This window comes from Phyllobates terribilis, unplaced genomic scaffold, assembly GCF_046119375.1.
Source record: "Phyllobates terribilis strain yellow unplaced genomic scaffold, ASM4611937v1 Scaffold_11__3_contigs__length_659146591, whole genome shotgun sequence".
Classification (NCBI taxonomy): domain Eukaryota; kingdom Metazoa; phylum Chordata; class Amphibia; order Anura; family Dendrobatidae; genus Phyllobates; species Phyllobates terribilis.
Genome location: NW_027362771.1, coordinates 586,562,701 through 586,585,774, shown reverse-complemented (window position 1 = coordinate 586,585,774; position 23,074 = coordinate 586,562,701). Strand labels below are relative to the sequence as shown.

Here is a 23,074-nt window from a genome sequence, read left to right as displayed (position 1 = left end):
GTATTATAGTAGTTATATTCTTGTACATAGGAGCAGTATTATAGTAGTTATATTCTTGTACATAAGAAGCAGTATTATAGCAGTTATATTCTTGTACATAGGGGGCAATATTATAGTAGTTATATTCTTGTACATCGGGGGCAGTTTTATAGTAGTTATATTCTTGTACATAGGGGCAATATTATAGTAGTTATTTTCTTGTACATAGGGGGCAGTATTATTGTAGTTATATTCTTGTACATAGGAGCAGTATTATAGTAGTTATATTCTTGTATATAGGAGCAGTATTATAGTAGTTATATTCTTGTATATAGGAGCAGTATTATAGTAGTTATATTCTTGTACATAAGGAGCAGTATTATAGCAGTTATATTCTTGTACATAGGGGGCAATATTATAGTAGTTATATTCTTGTACATAGGAGCATTATTATAGTAGTTATATTCTTGTACATAGGGGGCAGTATTATAGAAGTTATATTCTTGTACATAGGGGCAGTATTATAGTAGTTATATTCTTGTACATAGGTGGCAATATTATAGTAGTTATATTCTTGTACATAGGAGCAGTATTATAGTAGTTATATTCTTGTATATAGGAGCAGTATTATAGTAGTTATATTCTTGTACATAGGAGCAGTATTATAGTAGTTATATTCTTGTACATAGGGGGCAGTATTATAGCAGTTATATTCTTGTGCATAGGGGCAGTATTATAGTAGTTATATTCTTGTATATAGGGGGCAGTATTATAGTAGTTATATTCTTGTACATAGGGAGCAGTATTATAGTAGTTATATTACTGTACATAGGGGCAGTATTATAGTAGTTATATTACTGTACATAGGTGCAGTATTATAGTTGTTATATTCTTGTACATAGGGGCAGTATTATAGTAGTTATATTCTTGTATATAGGAGCAGTATTATAGTAGTTATATTCTTGTACATAGGTGCAGTATTATAGTAGTTATATTCTTGTACATAAGGGGCAGTATTATAGTAGTTATATTCATGTACATAGGAGCAGTTTTATAGTAGTTATATTCTTGTACATAGGAGCAGTATTCTAGTAGTTATATTCTTGTACATAGAGAGCAGTATTATAGTAGTTATATTCTTGTACATAGGGGGCAGTATTATAGTAGTTATATTCTTGTATATAGGAGCAGTATTATAGTAGTTATTTTCTTGTACATAAGGAGCAGTATTATAGCAGTTATATTCTTGTACATAGGGGGCAATATTATAGTAGTTATATTCTTGTACATAGGAGCATTATTATAGTAGTTATATTCTTGTACATAGGGGGCAGTATTATAGAAGTTATATTCTTGTACATAGGGGCAGTATTATAGTAGTTATATTCTTGTACATAGGTGGCAGTATTATAGTAGTTATATTCTTGTACATAGGAGCAGTATTATAGTAGTTATATTCTTGTATATAGGAGCAGTATTATAGTAGTTATATTCTTGTACATAGGAGCAGTATTATAGTAGTTATATTCTTGTACATAGGGGGCAGTATTATAGCAGTTATATTCTTGTGCATAGGGGCAGTATTATAGTAGTTATATTCTTGTATATAGGGGGCAGTATTATAGTAGTTATATTCTTGTACATAGGGAGCAGTATTATAGTAGTTATATTACTGTACATAGGGGCAGTATTATAGTAGTTATATTACTGTACATAGGGGCAGTATTATAGTTGTTATATTCTTGTACATAGGGGCAGTATTATAGTAGTTATATTCTTGTATATAGGAGCAGTATTATAGTAGTTATATTCTTGTACATAGGTGCAGTATTATAGTAGTTATATTCTTGTACATAAGGGGCAGTATTATAGTAGTTATATTCATGTACATAGGAGCAGTTTTATCGTAGTTATATTCTTGTACATAGGAGCAGTATTCTAGTAGTTATATTCTTGTACATAGAGAGCAGTATTATAGTAGTTATATTCTTGTACATAGGGGGCAGTATTATAGTAGTTATATTCTTGTACATAAGAGCAGTATTATAGTAATTATATTCTTGTACATAGGGGGCAGTATTATAGTAGTTATATTCTTGTACATAGGAGCAGTATTATAGTAGTTATATTCTTGTACATAGTGGGCAGTATTATAGTAGTTATATTCTTGTACATAGGGAGCAGTATTATAGTAGTTATATTACTGTACATGGGGGCAGTGTTATGGTAGCTATATTACTGTACATAGGGGCAGTATTATAGTAGTTATATTCTTTTACATAGGGAGCAGTATTATTGTAGTTTTATTACTGTACATAGGGGGCAGTATTATAGTAGTTATATTCTTGTACATAGGGGTAGTATTATAGTAGTTATGTTCTTGTACATAGGGGACAGTATTATAATAGTTATATTCTTGTATATAGGAGCAATATTATGGTAGTTATATTCTTGTACAAAGGGTGCAGTATTATAGTAGTTATATTCCTGTACATAGGAGCAGTATTATAGTAGTTATATTCCTGTACATAGGAGCAGTATTATAGTAGTTATATTCTTGTACATAGTAGGCGGTAGTATAGTAGTTATATTCTTGTACATAGGGGCAGTATTATAGTAGTTATATTCTTATACATGGGGACAGTATTATAGTAGTTATATTCTTGTACATAGGGGCAGTATTATCGTAGTTATATTCTTGTACATAGGGGGCAGTATTATAGTAGTTATTTTCTTGTACATAGGGGGCAGTATTATAGTAGTTATATTCTTGTACATAAGGAGCAGTATTATAGTAGTTATATTCTTGTACATAGGGGGCAGTATTATAGTAGTTATATTCTTGTACATAGGGGGCAGTATTCTAGTAGTTATATTCTTGTACATAGAAGTATTATAGTAGTTATATTCTTGTACATAGGAGCAGTATTATAGTAGTTATATTCTTGTACATAGGAGCAGTATTATCGTAGTTATATTCTTGTACATAGGTGGCAGTATTATAGTAGTTATATTCTTGTACATAGGGGGCAATATTATAGTAGTTATATTCTTGTACATAGGTGTCGTATTATAGTAGTTATATTCTTGTACATAGGAGCAGTATTATAGTAGTTATATTCTTATACATAGGGGGCAGTATTATAGTAGTTATATTCATGTACATAGGGGGCAGTATTATAGTAGTTATATTCTTATACATAGGGGGCTGTATTATAGTAGTTATATTCTTATACATAGGGTCAGTATTATAGTAGTTATATTCTTATACATAGGGGGCAGTATTATAGTAGTTATATTCTTGTACATAGGGGGCAGTATTATAGTAGTTATATTCTTGTACATAGGGGGCAGTATTATAGTAGTTATATTCTTGTACATAGGGGGCAGTATTATAGTAGTTATATTCATGTACATAGGAGCAGTATTATAGTAGTTATATTCTTGTACATAGGGGGCTGTATTATAGTAGTTATATTCTTGTACATAGGGGCAGTATTATAGTAGTTATATTTTTGTACATAGGAGCAGTATTATAGTAGTTATATTCTTGTACATAGGGGCAGTATTATAGTAGTTATATTCTTGTACATAAGAGGCAGTATTATAGTAGTTATATTCTTATACATAGGGGCAGCATTATAGTAGTTATATTCTTATACATAGGAGCAGTATTATAGTAGTTATATTCTTGTACATAGGGTGCAGTATTATAGTAGTTATATTCTTGTACCTAGGAGCAGTATTATAGTAGTTATATTCTTGTACATAGGGGGCAGTATTATAGTAGTTATATTCTTATACATAGGGGGCAGTATTATAGTATTTATATTCTTGTACATAGGTGGCAGTATTATAGTAGTTATATTCTTGTACATAGGAGCAGTATTATAGTAGTTACAGTTTTGTATATAGGAGGCAGTATTATAGTAGTTATATTCTTGTACATAGGGTGCAGTATTATAGTAGTTATATTCTTATACATAGGAGCAGTATTATAGTAGTTACAGTTTTGTATATAGGAGGCAGATGCTTCAGTGATGATTTGCCTCCTGCCTCCTTTTTGTCAGTGACCGGTCTCTTCTATAAACAGGTTTCGCCGATGATTCCTCTGTTTTCTGTGTAATCAGAGATCAGAGCGGAGACCTGAACTGTTCATGGAGCAGTGACGTGTGGATGGAGCACTCTGTTTCCCTGCAGAATCTCACCCAGTAAGTGCGGTGAAGTCCCAAAAAAACGTCAAGTTGTTTTTTTGAGATTATAATCCATCCTTTCGTTCCTTCCTCCAGTCCCCATGAACCTCCTCTTTTCTTTACTATACCTGCTGGTCAAAACTGTCTGCTACTCAAACGGGAAGAACTGGTGAGCCTAAATGAGTATCTGATCACGGTCACTGCAGGAGGCGAGCGGAAGACCATTAATTTCACCTATGGCAGTCATGGACATCACTGTAAGTATACACTGGTGCAGTGGAAAAACGGGAAAATATCATATTGTATTGGGTTGTCAATGTCAGACGCAGTAATATCTGCGAATCATGTTCTGTACAAGAGATCTCAGCTCTGAAGTCTGCAGAATTGTGAATGCAGCTCTGAATTATAATCAGGACCAGTACAGGATGAATGTTACAAATGTCATCAACTTTCAACAACCCATTAATCATTCTCATTTCTTGCAGCCAGACCTCCTCTGCTTAATTCTTCCATCTCGGGAAGCGATAGTTTGGAAATTACCTGGACGCATCCAGAGGACGAGGTGTTGGAGCATCCACCAGTGGAGCTGAGGTATCGCATATTGGGAGCTAACAACTGGACGGAGGTCAGTAGTAATATGGGCTGGTTCACCTGGAGAACTGTTCTGTATCACTGTAGATATCGGTTCTATTTACTGCAGTGTATTGCAGTATGCACTAAGCTCAGGAGCTCCCTCCAGTGGTGACTGCAGGCAGCCAGGATTGTATCATGTGTATCAGAATAGTGGTGGTCTGCCCCCTATAGGGCTAAATTCTAAAATACTTCCATGGAGAATTGTAGACCACAGGAGTATCTATGATTAACCCCTCCACTTCTCTATGCTTTTAGGGAAGCCGTTTTAATCCCGCTGCTACTCTACACCACCAGGGGAACTATCAGAAAACACTCCACTACTTTACACTACCAAACTATAAGTAACCCCCTGCTACTCTAGACCACTAGGGAAACTGTAGATAACCCCTCTACTTCTAGAGACCAGCAGGGAAATTGCAGTTCATCCTTCCACTACTCTAGACTAGACTACCAGGCAAATGGACGGTAATTCCTCTATGACTCTAGGTCACCTGGGATATTGTCATCAGTCCTCCTTAGACTCCTGAAATTAGTCTGATCTGTCTTAGATTCACAAACCATTGTGCTTTCTACACGACTGAGAATAGGTCCCATATACATTACATGTGATATCTGTAGCTTCTGTGTCATTATGGCTTTTAGGCTCTGCGGCCGCGGCACAGGTGGATTAATAGAATATATTGTTCTGATCCGGAAATAACAGGTAGAAGACGATGACCTGGAGATAAATAACTATATACTGGACGAGCCGGCGCCGTTCACACAGTATGAGTTCCAGATTCGATATCTACCAGAGGGAGAGAAGAAAGGAAGTGGATGGAGCAGGAGTCACGTCCTAATGAGCCCTGAAAAGGGTAAGAGACGTGGAAAGGCCTTTATTCTCCATACTATACCGTCATCCCATTGCATCACCCCATACAGACACTATGGAGGGCCACCATGCATATAAGATATACCATGAATACGGCTCCACCTCGCTCTTGTGTCTTCTACACCATATATACGGCTCCACCTCGCTCTTGTGTCTCCTACACCATATATACGTCTCCACCTCATTCTTGTGTCTCCTACACCATATATACAGCTCCACCTCGCTCTTGTGTCTCCTACACCATATATACAGCTCCACCTCGCTCTTGTGTCTCCTACACCATATATACGGCTCCACCTTGCTCTTGTGTCTCCTACCCCATATATACAGCTCCACCTCGCTCTTGTGTCTCCTACACCATATATACGGCTCCACCTTGCTCTTGTGTCTCCTACCCCATATATACAGCTCCACCTCGCTCTTGTGTCTCCTACACCATATATACGGCTCCACCTCGCTCTTGTGTCTCCTACACCATATATTCGGCTCCACCTCGCTCTTGTGTCTCCTACCCCATATATACAGCTCCACCTCGCTCTTGTGTCTCCTACACCATATATACGGCTCCACCTCATTCTTGTGTCTCCTACACCATATATACAGCTCCACCTCGCTCTTGTGTCTCCTACCCCATATATACAGCTCCACCTCGCTCTTGTGTCTCCTACACCATATATACGGCTCCACCTCGCTCTTGTGTCTCCTACACCATATATACGGCTCCACCTCGCTCTTGTGTCTCCTACCCCATATATACAGCTCCACCTCGCTCTTGTGTCTCCTACACCATATATACGGCTCCACCTCGCTCTTGTGTCTCCTACATCTTAAATACGGCTCCACCTCCCTCTTGTGTCTCCTACATCATATATACGGCTCCACCTCGCTCTTCTGTCTCCTACACCATATATACGGCTCCACCTCGCTCTTCTGTCTCCTACACCATATATACGGCTCCACCTCGCTCTTGGGTCTCCTACACCATCTACACCATATATACAGCTCCACCTCGCTCTTGTGTGTCCTACACCATATATACTGCTCCACCTCGCTCTTGTGTCTCCTACACCATATATACGGCTCCACCTCGCTCGTGTCTCCTACCCCATATATACAGCTCCACCTCGCTCTTGTGTCTCCTACACCATATATACAGCTCCACCTCGCTCTTGTGTCTCCTACACCATATATACGGCTCCACCTCGCTCTTGTGTCTCCTACACCATATATACGGCTCCACCTCGCTCTTGTGTCTCCTACCCCATATATACAGCTCCACCTCGCTCTTGTGTCTCCTACACCATATATACGGCTCCACCTCGCTCTTGTGTCTCCTACACCATATATTCGGCTCCACCTCGCTCTTGTGTCTCCTACCCCATATATACAGCTCCACCTCGCTCTTGTGTCTCCTACACCATATATACGGCTCCACCTCATTCTTGTGTCTCCTACACCATATATACAGCTCCACCTCGCTCTTGTGTCTCCTACACCATATATACGGCTCCACCTCGCTCTTGTGTCTCCTACACCATATATACGGCTCCACCTCGCTCTTGTGTCTCCTACCCCATATATACAGCTCCACCTCGCTCTTGTGTCTCCTACATCATATATACGGCTCCACCTCGCTCTTCTGTCTCCTACACCATATATACGGCTCCACCTCGCTCTTCTGTCTCCTACACCATATATACGGCTCCACCTCGCTCTTGGGTCTCCTACACCATCTACACCATATATACAGCTCCACCTCGCTCTTGTGTGTCCTACACCATATATACTGCTCCACCTCGCTCTTGTGTCTCCTACACCATGTATACGGCTCCACCTCGCTCGTGTCTCCTACATCATATATACGGCTCCACCTCGCTTTTGTGTCTCCTACACCATATATACGGCTTCACCTCGCTCTTGTGTCTCCTACACCATATATACGGCTCCACCTCGCTCTTGTGTCTCCTACACCATATATACAGCTCCACCTCGCTCTTGTGTCTCCTACACCATATATACGGCTCCACCTCGCTCTTGTGTCTCCTACACCATATATACGGCTCCACCTCGCTCTTGTGTCTCCTACCCCATATATACAGCTCCACCTCGCTCTTGTGTCTCCTACACCATATATACGGCTCCACCTCGCTCTTGTGTCTCCTACACCATATATTCGGCTCCACCTCGCTCTTGTGTCTCCTACCCCATATATACAGCTCCACCTCGCTCTTGTGTCTCCTACACCATATATACGGCTCCACCTCATTCTTGTGTCTCCTACACCATATATACAGCTCCACCTCGCTCTTGTGTCTCCTACACCATATATACGGCTCCACCTCGCTCTTGTGTCTCCTACACCATATATACGGCTCCACCTCGCTCTTGTGTCTCCTACATCTTAAATACGGCTCCACCTCCCTCTTGTGTCTCCTACATCATATATACGGCTCCACCTCGCTCTTCTGTCTCCTACACCATATATACGGCTCCACCTCGCTCTTCTGTCTCCTACACCATATATATGGCTCCACCTCGCTCTTGGGTCTCCTACACCATCTACACCATATATACAGCTCCACCTCGCTCTTGTGTGTCCTACACCATATATACTGCTCCACCTCGCTCTTGTGTCTCCTACACCATATATACGGCTCCACCTCGCTCGTGTCTCCTACATCATATATACGGCTCCACCTCGCTTTTGTGTCTCCTACACCATATATACGGCTTCACCTCGCTCTTGTGTCTCCTACACCATATATACGGCTCCACCTCGTTCTTGGGTCTCCTACACCATCTACACCATATATACAGCTCCACCTCATTCTTGTGTCTCCTACACTTATATATGGCTCCACCTCGTTCTTGGGTCTCCTACACCATCTACACCATATATACAGCTCCACCTCATTCTTGTGTCTCCTACACTTATATACGGCTCCACCTCACTCTTGTGTCTCCTACACCATATATACAGCTCCACCTCGCTCTTGTGTCTCCAACATCATATATACGGCTCCACCTCCCTCTTCTGTCTCCTACACCATATATACGGCTCCACCTCATTCTTGTGTCTCCTACCCCATATATACGGCTCCACCTCCCTCTTCTGTCTCCTACACCATATATACGGCTCCACCTCGTTCTTGTGTCTCCTACACTTATATACAGCTCCACCTCATTCTTGTGTCTTCTACACTTATATACGGCTCCACCTCGCTCTTGTGTCTCCTACACCATATATACGGCTCCACCTCGCTCTTGTGTCTCCTACCCCATGTATACGGCTCCACCTCGCTCTTGTGTCTCCTACACCATATATACGGCTCCACCTCGCTCTTGTGTCTCCTACACCATATATACGGCTCCACCTCATTCTTGTGTCTCCTACACTATATATACGGCTCCACCTCGCTCTTGTGGCTCCTACACCATATATACGGCTCCACCTCATTCTTGTGTCTCCTACACCATATATACGGCTCCACCTCGCTCTTCTGTCTCCTACACCATGTATACGGCTCCACCTCGCTCTTGTGTCTCCTACACCATATATACTGCTCCACCTCGCTCTTGTGTCTCCACCATATATACGGCTCCACCTCGCTCTTGTGTATTCTACACTATATATACGGCTCCACCTCGCTCTTCTGTCTCCTACACCATATATACGGCTCCACCTCGTTCTTGTGTCTCCTACACCATATATACTGCTCCACCTCGCTCTTGTCTCCTACACCATATATACGGCTCCACCTCGTTCTTGTGTCTCCTACACCATATATATGGCTCCACCTCGCTCTTGTGTCTCCTACACCATATATACGGCTCCACCTCGTTCTTGTGTCTCCTACACCATATATACGGCTCCACCTCGCTCTTGTGTCTCCTACACCATATATATGGCTCCACCTTGTTCTTGTGTCTCCTACACCATATATACGGCTCCACCTCGCTCTTGTGTCTCCTACACCATACATACGGCTCCACCTCGTTCTTGTGTCTCCTACACCATATATACTGCTCCACCTCGCTCTTGTGTCTCCTAGACCATATATACGGCTCCACCTCGCTCTTGTGTCTCCTAGACCATATATACGGCTCCACCTCGCTCTTGTGTCTCCTACACCATATATACTGCTCCACCTCGCTCTTGTGTCTCCTACACCATATATACGGCTCCACCTCGTTCTTGTGTCTCCTACACCATATATACGGCTCCACCTCGTTCTTGTGTCTCCTACACCATATATACAGCTCCACCTCGCTCTTGTGTCTTCTACACCATATATACGGCTCCACCTCGCTCTTCTGTCCCCTGCACCATATATACGGCTCCACCTCGCTCTTGTGGCTCCTACACCATATATACAGCTCCACCTCGCTCTTCTGTCCCCTACACCATATATACGGCTCCACCTCGCTCTTGTGTCTTCTACACCATATATACGGCTCCACCTCGCTCTTCTGTCCCCTGCACCATATATACGGCTCCACCTCGCTCTTGTGGCTCCTACACCATATATACAGCTCCACCTCGCTCTTCTGTCCCCTACACCATATATATGGCTCCACCTCGCTCTTATGTCTCCTACACCATATATACAGCTCCACCTCGCTCTTCTGTCCCCTACACCATATATACGGCTCCACCTCGCTCTTGTGGCTCCTACACCATATATACGGCTCCACTTCCCACTTGTGTCTCCTACACCGTATATACGGCTCCACCTCGCTCTTGTGTCTCCTTCCTACACCATATATACGGCTCCACCTCCCTCTTGTGTCTCCTTCCTACACCATATATACGGCTCCACCTCGCTCTTCTGTCCCCTACACCATATATACGGCTCCACCTCGTTCTTGTGTCTCCTGCACCATATATACGGCTCCACCTCGTTCTTGTGTCTCCTACACCATATATACGGCTCCACCTCGCTCTTGTGTCTCCTACACCATATATACGGCTCCACCTCCCTCTTGTGTCTCCTACAACATATATACGGCTCCACCTCGCTCTTCTCTCCCCTACACCATATATACGGCTCCACCTCGTTCTTGTGTCTCCTACACCATATATACGGCTCCACCTCGTTCTTGTGTCTCCTACACCATATATACAGCTCCACCTCACTCTTGTGTCTCCTACACCATATATACGGCTCCACCTCGCTCTTCTGTCTCCTACACCATATATACAGCTCCACCTCGCTCTTGTGTCTTCTACACCATATATACGGCTCCACCTCGCTCTTCTGTCCCCTGCACCATATATACGGCTCCACCTCGCTCTTGTGGCTCCTACACCATATATACAGCTCCACCTCGCTCTTCTGTCCCCTACACCATATATATGGCTCCACCTCACTCTTATGTCTCCTACACCATATATACAGCTCCACCTCGCTCTTCTGTCCCCTACACCATATATACGGCTCCACCTCGTTCTTGTGTCTCCTACACCATATATACGGCTCCACCTCCCTCTTGTGTCTCCTACAACATATATACGGCTCCACCTCGCTCTTCTCTCCCCTGCACCATATATACGGCTCCACCTCGTTCTTGTGTCTCCTACACCATATATACGGCTCCACCTTGCTCTTGTGTCTCCTACACCATATATACGGCTCCACCTCGCTCTTGTGTCTCCTACACCATATATACGGCTCCACCTCGCTCTTGTGTCCCCTACATCATATATATGGCTCCACCTCGTTCTTGTGTCTCCTACACCATATATACAGCTCCACCTCGTTCTTGTGTCTCCTACACCATATATACGGCTCCACCTCGTTCTTGTGTCTCCTACACCATATATACGGCTCCACCTCGTTCTTGTGTCTCCGACACCATATATACGGCTCCACCTCGTTCTTGTGTCTCCTACACCATATATACGGCTCCACCTCGCTCTTGTGTATCCTACACCATATATACGGCTGCACCTCTCTCTTGTGTCTCCTACACCATATATACAGCTCCACCTCGTTCTTGTGTCTCCTACACCATATATACGGCTCCACCTCGCTCTTGTGTCTCCTACACCATATATACGGCTCCACCTCGTTCTTGTGTCTCCTACACCATATATACGGCTCCACCTCGTTCTTGTGTCTCCTACACCATATATACGGCTCCACCTCGTTCTTGTGTCTCCTACACCATATATACGGCTCCACCTCGTTCTTGTGTCTCCTACACCATATATATGGCTCCACCTCTCTCTTGTGTCTCCTACACCATATATACGGCTCCACCTCGCTCTTGTGTCTCCTACACCATATATACGGCTCCACCTCGCTCTTGTGTCTCCTACACCATATATACGGCTCCACCTCGCTCTTGTGTCTCCTACACCATATATACGGCTCCACCTCGCTCTTGTGTCTCCTACACCATATATACGGCTCCACCTCGCTCTTCTGTCTCCTACACCATATATACGGCTCCACCTCGTTCTTGTGTTTCCTACACCATATATACGGCTCCACCTCTCTCTTGTGTCTCCTACACCATATATACGGCTCCACCTCGCTCTTGTGTCTCCTACACCATATATACGGCTCCACCTCGCTCTTGTGTCTCCTACACCATATATACGGCTCCACCTCGCTCTTGTGTCTCCTACACCATATATACGGCTCCACCTCGCTCTTGTGTCTCCTACACCATATATACGGCTCCACCTCGCTCTTCTGTCTCCTACACCATATATACGGCTCCACCTCGCTCTTGTGTCTCCTACACCATATATACGGCTCCACCTCGTTCTTGTGTCTCCTACACCATATATACGGCTCCACCTCGTTCTTGTGTCTCCTACACCATATATATGGCTCCACCTCGCTCTTGTGTCTCCTACACCATATATACGGCTCCACCTCGCTCTTGTGTCCCCTACACCATATATACGGCTCCACCTCGCTCTTGTGTCTCCTACACCATATATACGGCTCCACCTCGCTCTTGTGTCCCCTACACCATATATACGGCTCCACCTCGCTCTTGTGTCTCCTACACCATATATACGGCTCCACCTCGCTCTTGTGTCTCCTACACCATATATACGGCTCCACCTCGCTCTTGTGTCTCCTACACCATATATACGGCTCCACCTCGCTCTTGTGTCTCCTACACCATATATACGGCTCCACCTCGCTCTTGTGTCTCCTACACCAGAGGTCCCCAACCGCCGGTCCGCGGACCAGGACCGGGCCGTTGGGGTTTTTCAGCCGGTCCGCGGCACCGCCACAGACAATCACTAAACATTGACAGTGTGCTCTGGTCTGTGGTGGCTCAGAGCACACTGTGTGGGGTGGATGCTGCCCGCTGTTCTAGACTCCCGCAGGGTAGACCTGTAGAGGACCTGTGATGACATCAAGGTACATAACTGTGATGTCACCACAGGTCCTGAAGCAGGATGAAGCAGGGGCGGAACTACCGCCCGTGCAGCCGGTTCATTGAACGGGGGCCCCGAGGGAGAGGGGGCCCCTCCAGCAGGGCCGCCATCAGGGCATGACTGCCCTGACTCCAGTATGGGGCCCGGCCGGTAGGAGCCCCCTCGGAGCCCCCCTCTTGTGCGTCTCTCTCCTCATGGGGCCCCCGGCCCCATGCAAAGCGCCGGGTCCAGGACATCTCATTATTCCTCTGACTTCCGGTCATGTGACGGCGCCGTCACATGACCGGAAGGCAGGAGAACCTGGTGTCAGCGATTTGGACGAGCGCCAGGATTCTGCAGGGATCGCATGGGGGTAAGTATAACAAGTTTTATTTTTTTTTAAATACAATTAACCAGGAGTGGGGGGAATGGGAGATGCACATGGGGGGAGGGGAGAGATGAGAGATGCACATGGGGGAGGGGAGAGATGAGAGATCCACATGGGGGGGAGGGGAGAGATGAGAGATGCACATGGGGGGGAGAGGAGAGATGAGAGATGCACATGGGGGGGGGAGAGATGAGAGATGCACATGGGGGGGGAGAGATGAGAGATGCACATGGGGGGGAGAGATGAGAGATCCACATTGGGGGGGAGGGGAGAGATGAGAGATGCACATGGGGGAGGGGAGAGATGAGAGATGCACATGGGGGGGGAGATGAGAGATGCACATGGGGGGGAGAGATGAGAGATCCACATGGGGGGGAGAGGAGAGATGAGAGATCCACATGGGGGAGGGGAGAGATGAGAGATGCACATGGGGGAGGGGAGAGATGAGAGATGCACATGGGGGAGGGGAGAGATGAGAGATGCACATGGGGGGAGGGGAGAGATGAGAGATGCACATGGGGGGAGGGGAGAGATGAGAGATGCACGGGGGGGATGAGAGATGCACGGGGGGGATGAGAGATGCACGGAGGGGGATGAGAGATGCACGGAGGGGGATGAGAGATGCACGGAGGGGGATGAGAGATGCACGGAGGGGGATGAGAGATGCACGGAGGGGGATGAGAGATGCACGGAGGGGGATGAGAGATGCACGGAGGGGATGAGAGATGCACGGAGGGGGGTGAGAGATGCACGGGGGGTGAGCTGCACATGGGGGGGTGAGAGATGCACATGGGGGGGGTTATGTTTACATAACTTTGTTGCCTTATGAAGGGCGGGGGGGCCCCCAAAAATTTCTTGCACAGGGGCCCACTACAGTCTGTGTCCGCCCCTGGGATGAAGTAAATGCAGCTGAACAGCAGCTGTCAGGACAGCTGCCCTGTCCTGCTGCAGGGCGTGATGGGGCCTCAGTGATGCGGCTCCTGGCACAGCACATTATGTGGGGCTCCTGGCATAGCTCCTGGCGGGGACCTGGTCTACACTATATGATAAGTATGCACTAAACTCCAAATCCCTCCATTACCCCGCCCCCATATGACCAAAGCCCCGCCCACCCCACCCCCTCCTTGCTGGGCCATGGGAAAATGATCTTGCTTCAAGCCGGTCCCTGGTGCAAAAAAGGTTGGGGACCACTGTCCTACACCATATATACTGCTCCACCTCGCTCTTGTGTCTCCTACACCATATATACTGCTCCACCTCGTTCTTGTGTCTCCTACACCATATATACGGCTCCACCTCGCTCTTGTGTCTCCTACACCATATATACGGCTCCACCTCGCTCTTGTGTCTCCTACACCATATATACTGCTCCACCTCGCTCTTGTGTCTCCTACACCATATATACGGCTCCACCTCGCTCTTCTGTCTCCTACACCATATATACTGCTCCACCTCGCTCTTGTGTCTCCTACACCATATATACGGCTCCACCTCGTTCTTGTGTCTCCTACACCATATATACGGCTCCACCTCGCTCTTGTGTCTCCTACACCATATATACGGCTCCACCTCGCTCTTGTGTCTCCTACACCATATATACAGCTCCACCTCGCTCTTGTATCTCCTACACCATATATACTGCTCCACCTCGCTCTTGTGTCTCCTACACCATATATACGGCTCCACCTCGCTCTTCTGTCTCCTACACCATATATACGGCTCCACCTCGTTCTTGTGTCTCCTACACCATATATACGGCTCCAGCTCGTTCTTGTGTCTCCTACACCATATATATGGCTCCACCTCTCTCTTGTGTCTCCTACACCATATATACGGCTCCACCTCGCTCTTGTGTCTCCTACACCATATATACGGCTCCACCTCGCTCTTGTGTCTCCTACACCATATATACGGCTCCACCTCGCTCTTGTGTCTCCTACACCATATATACGGCTCCACCTCGCTCTTGTGTCTCCTACACCATATATACGGCTCCACCTCGCTCTTCTGTCTCCTACACCATATATACGGCTCCACCTCGTTCTTGTGTCTCCTACACCATATATACGGCTCCACCTCTCTCTTGTGTCTCCTACACCATATATACGGCTCCACCTCGCTCTTGTGTCTCCTACACCATATATACGGCTCCACCTCGCTCTTGTGTCTCCTACACCATATATACGGCTCCACCTCGCTCTTGTGTCTCCTACACCATATATACGGCTCCACCTCGCTCTTGTGTCTCCTACACCATATATACGGCTCCACCTCGCTCTTCTGTCTCCTACACCATATATACGGCTCCACCTCGCTCTTGTGTCTCCTACACCATATATACGGCTCCACCTCGTTCTTGTGTCTCCTACACCATATATACGGCTCCACCTCGTTCTTGTGTCTCCTACACCATATATATGGCTCCACCTCGCTCTTGTGTCTCCTACACCATATATACGGCTCCACCTCGCTCTTGTGTCCCCTACACCATATATACGGCTCCACCTCGCTCTTGTGTCTCCTACACCATATATACGGCTCCACCTCGCTCTTGTGTCCCCTACACCATATATACGGCTCCACCTCGCTCTTGTGTCCCCTACACCATATATACGGCTCCACCTCGCTTTTGTGTCTCCTACACCATATATACGGCTCCACCTCGCTCTTGTGTCTCCTACACCATATATATGGCTCCACCTCGCTCTTGTGTCTCCTACACCATATATACGGCTCCACCTCGCTCTTGTGTCTCCTACACCATATATACGGCTCCACCTCGCTCTTGTGTCTCCTACACCATATATACGGCTCCACCTCGCTCTTGTGTCTCCTACACCATATATACGGCTCCACCTCGCTCTTGTGTCTCCTACACCATATATACGGCTCCACCTCGCTCTTGTGTCTCCTACACCATATATACGGCTCCACCTCGCTCTTGTGTCCCCTACACCATACAGTATAGACCAAAAGTTTGGACACACCTTCTCATTTAAAGATTTTTCTGTATTTTCATGACTACGAAAATTGTACATTCACACTGAAGGCATCAAAACTATGAAGTAACACATGTGGAATTATATACTTAACAAAAAAGTGTGAAACAACTGAAAATATGTCTTATATTCTAGGATCTTCAAAGTAGCCACCGTTTGCTTTGATGACTGCTTTGCACACTCTTGGCATTCTCTTGATGAGCTTCAAGAGGTAGTCACCGGAAATGGTTTTCACTTCACAGGTGTGCCCTGTCAGGTTTAATAAGTGGGATTTCTTGCCTTATAAATGGGGTTGGGACCATCAGTTGTGTTGTGCAGAAGTCAGGCGGATACACAGCTGATAGTCCTACTGAATAGACTGTTAGAATTTGTATTATGGCAAGAAAAAAGCAGCTAAGTAAAGAAAAACAAGTGGCCATCATTACTTTTAGGAAAGTCAGTCAGTCAGTCCGAAACATTGGGAAATCTTTGAAAGTGTCCCCAAGTGCAGTTGCAAAAACCATCAAGCACTACAAAGAAACTGGCTCACATGAGGACCGTCCCAGGAAAGGAAGACCAATAGTCACCTCTGCTTCTGAGGATAAGTTTATCCGAGTCACCAGCCTCAGAAATCGCAGGTTAACAGCAGCTCAGATTAGAGAGCAGGTCAATGCCACACACAGTTCTAGCAGCAGACACATCTCTACAACAACTGTTAAGAGGAGACTTTGTGCAGCAGGCCTTCATGGTAAAATAGCTGCTAGGAAACCACTGCTAAGGACAGGCAACAAGCAGAAGAGACTTGTTTGGGCTAAAGAACACAAGGAATGGACATTAGACCAGTGGAAATCTGTGCTTTGGTCTGATGAGTCCAAATTTGAGATCTTTGGTTCCAACCACCGTGTCTTTGTGCGACGCAGAAAAGGTGAACGGATGGACTCTACATGCCTGGTTCCCACCGTGAAGCATGGAGGAGGAGTTGTGTTTTTCAACAGGACAATGACCCCAAACACAGCTCCAGGCTGTGTAAGGGCTATTTGACCAAGAAGGAGAGTGATGGGGGGCTACGCCAGATGACCTGGCCTCCACAGTCACCAGACCTGAACCCAATCGAGATGGTTTGGGGTGAGCTGGACCGCAGAGTGAAGGCAAAAGGGCCAACAAGTGCTAAGCATCTCTGGGAACTCCTTCAAGATTGTTGGAAGACCATTTCCGGTGACTACCTCTTGAAGCTCATCAAGAGAATGCCAAGAGTGTGCAAAGCAGTCATCAAAGCAAAAGGTGGCTACTTTGAAGACCCTAGAATATAAGACATATTTTCAGTTGTTTCACACTTTTTTGTTAAGTATATAATTCCACATGTGTTAATTCATAGTTTTGATGCCTTCAGTGTGAATGTACAATTTTCATAGTCAAGAAAATTCAGAAAAATCTTTAAATGAGAAGGTGTGTCCAAACTTTTGGTCTGTACTGTATATACGGCTCCACCTCGCTCTTGTGTCTCCTACACCATATATAGGACTCCACCTCGCTCTTGTGTCTCCTACACCATATATACGGCTCCACCTCGCTCTTGTGTCTCCTACACCATATATACGGCTCCACCTCGCTCTTGTGTCTCCTACACCATATATACGGCTCCACCTCATTCTTGTGTCTCCTTCACCATATATACGGCTCCACCTCGCTCTTCTGTCCCCTACACCATATATACGGCTCCATCTCGTTCTTGTGTCTCCTACACCATATATACGGCTCCACCTCCCTCTTGTGTCTCCTACACCATATATACGGCTCCACCTCGCTCTTCTGTCCCCTACACCATATATACGGCTCCACCTCGTTCTTGTGTCTCCTACACCATATATACGGCTCCACCTCGTTCTTGTGTCTCCTACACCATATATACGACTCCACCTCGTTCTTGTGTCTCCTACACCATATATACGGCTCCACCTCTCTCTTGTGTCTCCTACACCATATATACGGCTCCACCTCGCTCTTCTGTCCCCTACATCATATATACGGCTCCACCTCGTTCTTGTGTCTCCTACACCATATATACGGCTCCACCTCGTTCTTGTGTCTCCTACACCATATATATGGCTCCACCTCGCTCTTGTGTCTCCTACACCATATATACGGCTCCACCTCTCTCTTGTGTCTCCTACACCATATATACGGCTCCACCTCGTTCTTGTGTCTCCTACACCATATATACGGCTCCACCTCTCTCTTGTGTCTCCTACACCATATATACGGCTCCACCTCGTTCTTGTATCTCCTACACCATATATACGGCTCCACCTCGCTCTTCTGTCCCCTGCACCATATATACAGCTCCACCTCGTTCTTGTGTCTCCTACACCATATATACAGCTCCACCTCGCTCTTGTGTCTTCTACACCATATATACGGCTCCACCTCGCTCTTGTGTCTCCTACACCATATATACGGCTCCACCTCGCTCTTGTGTCTCCTACACCATATATACGGCTCCACCTCGCTCTTGTGTCTCCTACACCATATATACGGCTCCACCTCGCTCTTGTGTCTCCTACACCATATATACGGCTCCACCTCGCTCTTGTGTCTCCTACACCATATATACGGCTCCACCTCGTTCTTGTATCTCCTACACCATATATACGGCTCCACCTCTCTCTTGTGTCTCCTACACCATATATACGGCTCCACCTCGTTCTTGTATCTCCTACACCATATATACGGCTCCACCTCTCTCTTGTGTCTCCTACACCATATATACGGCTCCACCTCGCTCTTGTGTCTCCTACACCATATATACGGCTCCACCTCGCTCTTGTGTCTCCTACACCATATATACGGCTCCACCTCTCTCTTGTGTCTCCTACACCATATATACGGCTCCACCTCGCTCTTCTGTCCCTTACATCATATATACGGCTCCACCTCGTTCTTGTGTCTCCTACACCATATATACGGCTCCACCTCGTTCTTGTGTCTCCTACACCATATATACGGCTCCACCTCGTTCTTGTGTCTCCTACACCATATATACGGCTCCACCTCGCTCTTGTGTATCCTACACCATATATACGGCTCCACCTCTCTCTTGTGTCTCCTACACCATATATACGGCTCCACCTCGTTCTTGTGTCTCCTACACCATATATACGGCTCCACCTCTCTCTTGTGTCTCCTACACCATATATACGGCTCCACCTCGCTCTTGTGTCTCCTACACCATATATACGGCTCCACCTCGCTCTTGTGTCTCCTACACCATATATACGGCTCCACCTCGCTCTTGTGTCTCCTACACCATATATACGGCTCCACCTCGCTCTTGTGTCTCCTACACCATATATACGGCTCCACCTCGCTCTTGTGTCTCCTACCCCTTATATACGGCTCCACCTCGCTCTTGTGTCTCCTACCCCATATATATGGCTCCACCTCGCTCTTGTGTCTCCTACACCATATATACGACTCCACCTCGCTCTTGTGTCTCCTACACCATATATACGGCTCCACCTCGCTCTTGTGTCTCCTACACCATATATACGGCTCCACCTCGCTCTTGTGTCTCCTACACCATATATACGGCTCCACCTCGCTCTTGTGTCTCCTACACCATATATACGGCTCCACCTCGCTCTTGTGTCTCCTACACCATATATACGGCTCCACCTCGCTCTTGTGTCTTCTACACCATATATACGGCTCCACCTCGCTATTGTGTCTCCTACACCATATATACAGCTCCACCTCGCTCTTGTGTTTCCTACCCCTTATATACGGCTCCACCTCGCTCTTGTGTCTCCTACACTATATATACGGCTCCACCTCGCTCTTGTGTCTCCTACACCATATATACGGCTCCACCTCGCTCTTGTGTCCCCTGCACCATATATACGGCTCCACCTCATTCTTGTGTCTTCTACACCATATATCCGGCTCCACCTCGCTCTTGTGTCTCCTACACCATATATACGGCTCCACCTCGTTCTTGTGTCTCCTACACCATATATACGGCTCCACCTCGCTCTTGTGCCTCCTACACCATATATACGGCTCCACCTCGCTCTTCTGTCTCCTACACCATATATACAGCTCCACCTCGTTCTTGTGTCTCCTACACCGTATATACTGCTCCACCTCGCTCTTGTGTCTCCTACTCCATATATACGGCTCCACCTCGCTCTTCTGTCTCCTACACCATATATACGGCTCCACCTCGCTCTTGTGTCTCCTACACCATATATACGGCTCCACCTCGCTCTTGTGTCTCCTACACCATATATACGGCTCCACCTCGCTCTTGTGTCTCCTACACCATATATACGGCTCCACCTCGTTCTTGTGTCTCCTACACCATATATACGGCTCCACCTCGCTCTTGTGTCTCCTACACCATATATACTGCTCCACCTCGCTCTTGTGTCTCCTACACCATATATACGGCTCCACCTCGCTCTTGTGTCTCCTACACCATATATACGGCTCCACCTCGTTCTTGTGTCTTCTACACCATATATACGGCTCCACCTCGCTCTTCTGTCTCCTACTCCATATATACGGCTCCACCTCGTTCTTGTGTCTCCTACTCCATATATACGGCTCCACCTCGCTCTTCTGTCTCCTACACCATATATACAGCTCCACCTCGTTCTTGTGTCTCCTACACCGTATATACGGCTCCACCTCGCTCTTGTGTCTCCTACTCCATATATACGGCTCCTCCTCGCTCTTGTGTCTCCTACACCATATATACGGCTCCACCTCGTTCTTCTGTCCCCTACACCATATATACGTCTCCACCTCGCTCTTGTGTCTCCTACTCCATATATACGGCTCCACCTCGCTCTTCTGTCTCCTACACCATATATACGGCTCCACCTCCCTCTTGTGTCTCCTACACCATATATACGGCTCCACCTCGCTCTTGTGTCTCCTACACCATATATACGGCTCCACCTCCCTCTTGTGTCTCCTACACCATATATACGGCTCCACCTCGTTCTTGTGTCTCCTACACCATATATACAGCTCCACCTCGCTCTTCTGTCCCCTACACCATATATACGGCTCCACCTCGCTCTTGTGTCTCCTACCCCATATATACGGCTCCACCTCGCTCTTGTGTCTCCTACACCATATATACGGCTCCACCTCGCTCTTGTGTCTCCTACACCATATATACGGCTCCACCTCGCTCTTGTGTCTCCTACACCATATATACGGCTCCACCTCCCTCTTGTGTCTCCTACACCATATATACGGCTCCACCTCGTTCTTGTGTCTCCTACACCATATATACAGCTCCACCTCGCTCTTCTGTCCCCTACACCATATATACGGCTCCACCTCGCTCTTGTGTCTCCTACCCCATATATACGGCTCCACCTCGCTCTTGTGTCTCCTACACCATATATACAGCTCCACCTCGCTCTTGTGTCTTCTTCTTCCACCTTGTCAGGACGCTTCTCATCTTCACTTCTCACCTCTTCGCCTTTCAGCCCCTAATGGAAGCTGCAATGTCTGGAGGAGTCTGGAGGACGGATCTTCTCTCCTGGTGATGTGGAAGGTAAAGCTGAATATAAAGTGTCTTTATACATCTGGAAACCAGAAGAACTGCGGCTGTAGAGACGAATGGAGGAAATGATCATCCTACTGAGCTGCACACAACTCTTGTGTCCTCCAGTCACATCCAGAGCTGCATCCATCGCTCCGTGTGTACGGTGTCCTATAGTGTCAGTGACGCTCTCCATCGGTTTGTTGCCGCAGGCTCTGGAGCGTCGCTCTGCCAGGGGCCAGGTCCTGTACGAGGTGACGTCTGTATATGAGGGCGAGAGGACCACCGACGAGGTCCCATGTTGTAGCAGTGTCCTCCCTGCCCAGTCCACACACGTGTGTGTCACTGCCAGGAACTCCAGGGGAGCCGGACCCCCGGCGTGTGTCTCCCCAACATGTACAGGTGACTTATGACTGACTTATATACCCTGCTACTCCTCCTGTCACTGTACATTGCCTTGTCGCTCCTCCTGTCACTGTACATTGTCCTGATACTCCTCCTGTCACTGTACATTGCCCTGTCGCTCCTCCTGTCACTGTACATTGTCCTGATACTCCTCCTGTCACTGTACATTGCCCTGTCGCTCCTCCTGTCACTGTACATTGTCCTGTTATTCCTCCTGTCACTGTACAGTGTCCTGTTATTCCTCCTGTCACTGTACAGTGTCCTGTTATTCCTCCTGTCACTGTACATTGCCCTGTCGCTCCTCCTGTCACTGTACATTGTCCTGTGATTCCTCCTGTCACTGTACATTGCCCTGTCGCTCTTCCTGTCACTGTACATTGTCCTGTTACTCCTCCTGTCACTGTACATTGTCCTGTTACTCCTCCTGTCACTGTGCAGTGTCCTGTTATTCCTCCTGTCACTGTACATTGTCCTGTTATTCCTCCTGTCACTGTACAGTGTCCTGTTACTCCTCCTGTCACTGTACATTGTCCTGTTATTCCTCCTGTCACTGTACAGTGTCCTGTGATTCCTCCTGTCACTGTACATTGTCCTGTTATTCCTCCGGTCACTGTACATTGCCCTGTTGCTCCTCCTGTCGCTGTACATTGCCCTGTTACTCTTCCTGTCATTGTACATTGCCCTGT

General features: G+C 46.6%; 1 protein-coding gene across 4 annotated transcripts in view; it reads left to right on the top strand.

The window, feature by feature from the left end:
• The window catches only part of IL27RA (interleukin 27 receptor subunit alpha), a 93,739-nt gene that overhangs the window by 56,888 nt on the left and 13,777 nt on the right, over window positions 1-23,074 (top strand). For 3 of the 4 annotated variants that reach the window (XM_073654347.1, XM_073654349.1, XM_073654346.1), the window contains 6 exons: window positions 4,073-4,190; window positions 4,269-4,429; window positions 4,658-4,797; window positions 5,509-5,659; window positions 21,928-21,995; window positions 22,196-22,385. In XM_073654347.1, the coding sequence (XP_073510448.1) occupies window positions 4,073-4,190; window positions 4,269-4,429; window positions 4,658-4,797; window positions 5,509-5,659; window positions 21,928-21,995; window positions 22,196-22,385 (828 nt within the window). The remainder of the gene's footprint in view (window positions 1-4,072; window positions 4,191-4,268; window positions 4,430-4,657; window positions 4,798-5,508; window positions 5,660-21,927; window positions 21,996-22,195; window positions 22,386-23,074) is intronic. The other variant, XM_073654350.1, reaches the window with a different exon arrangement.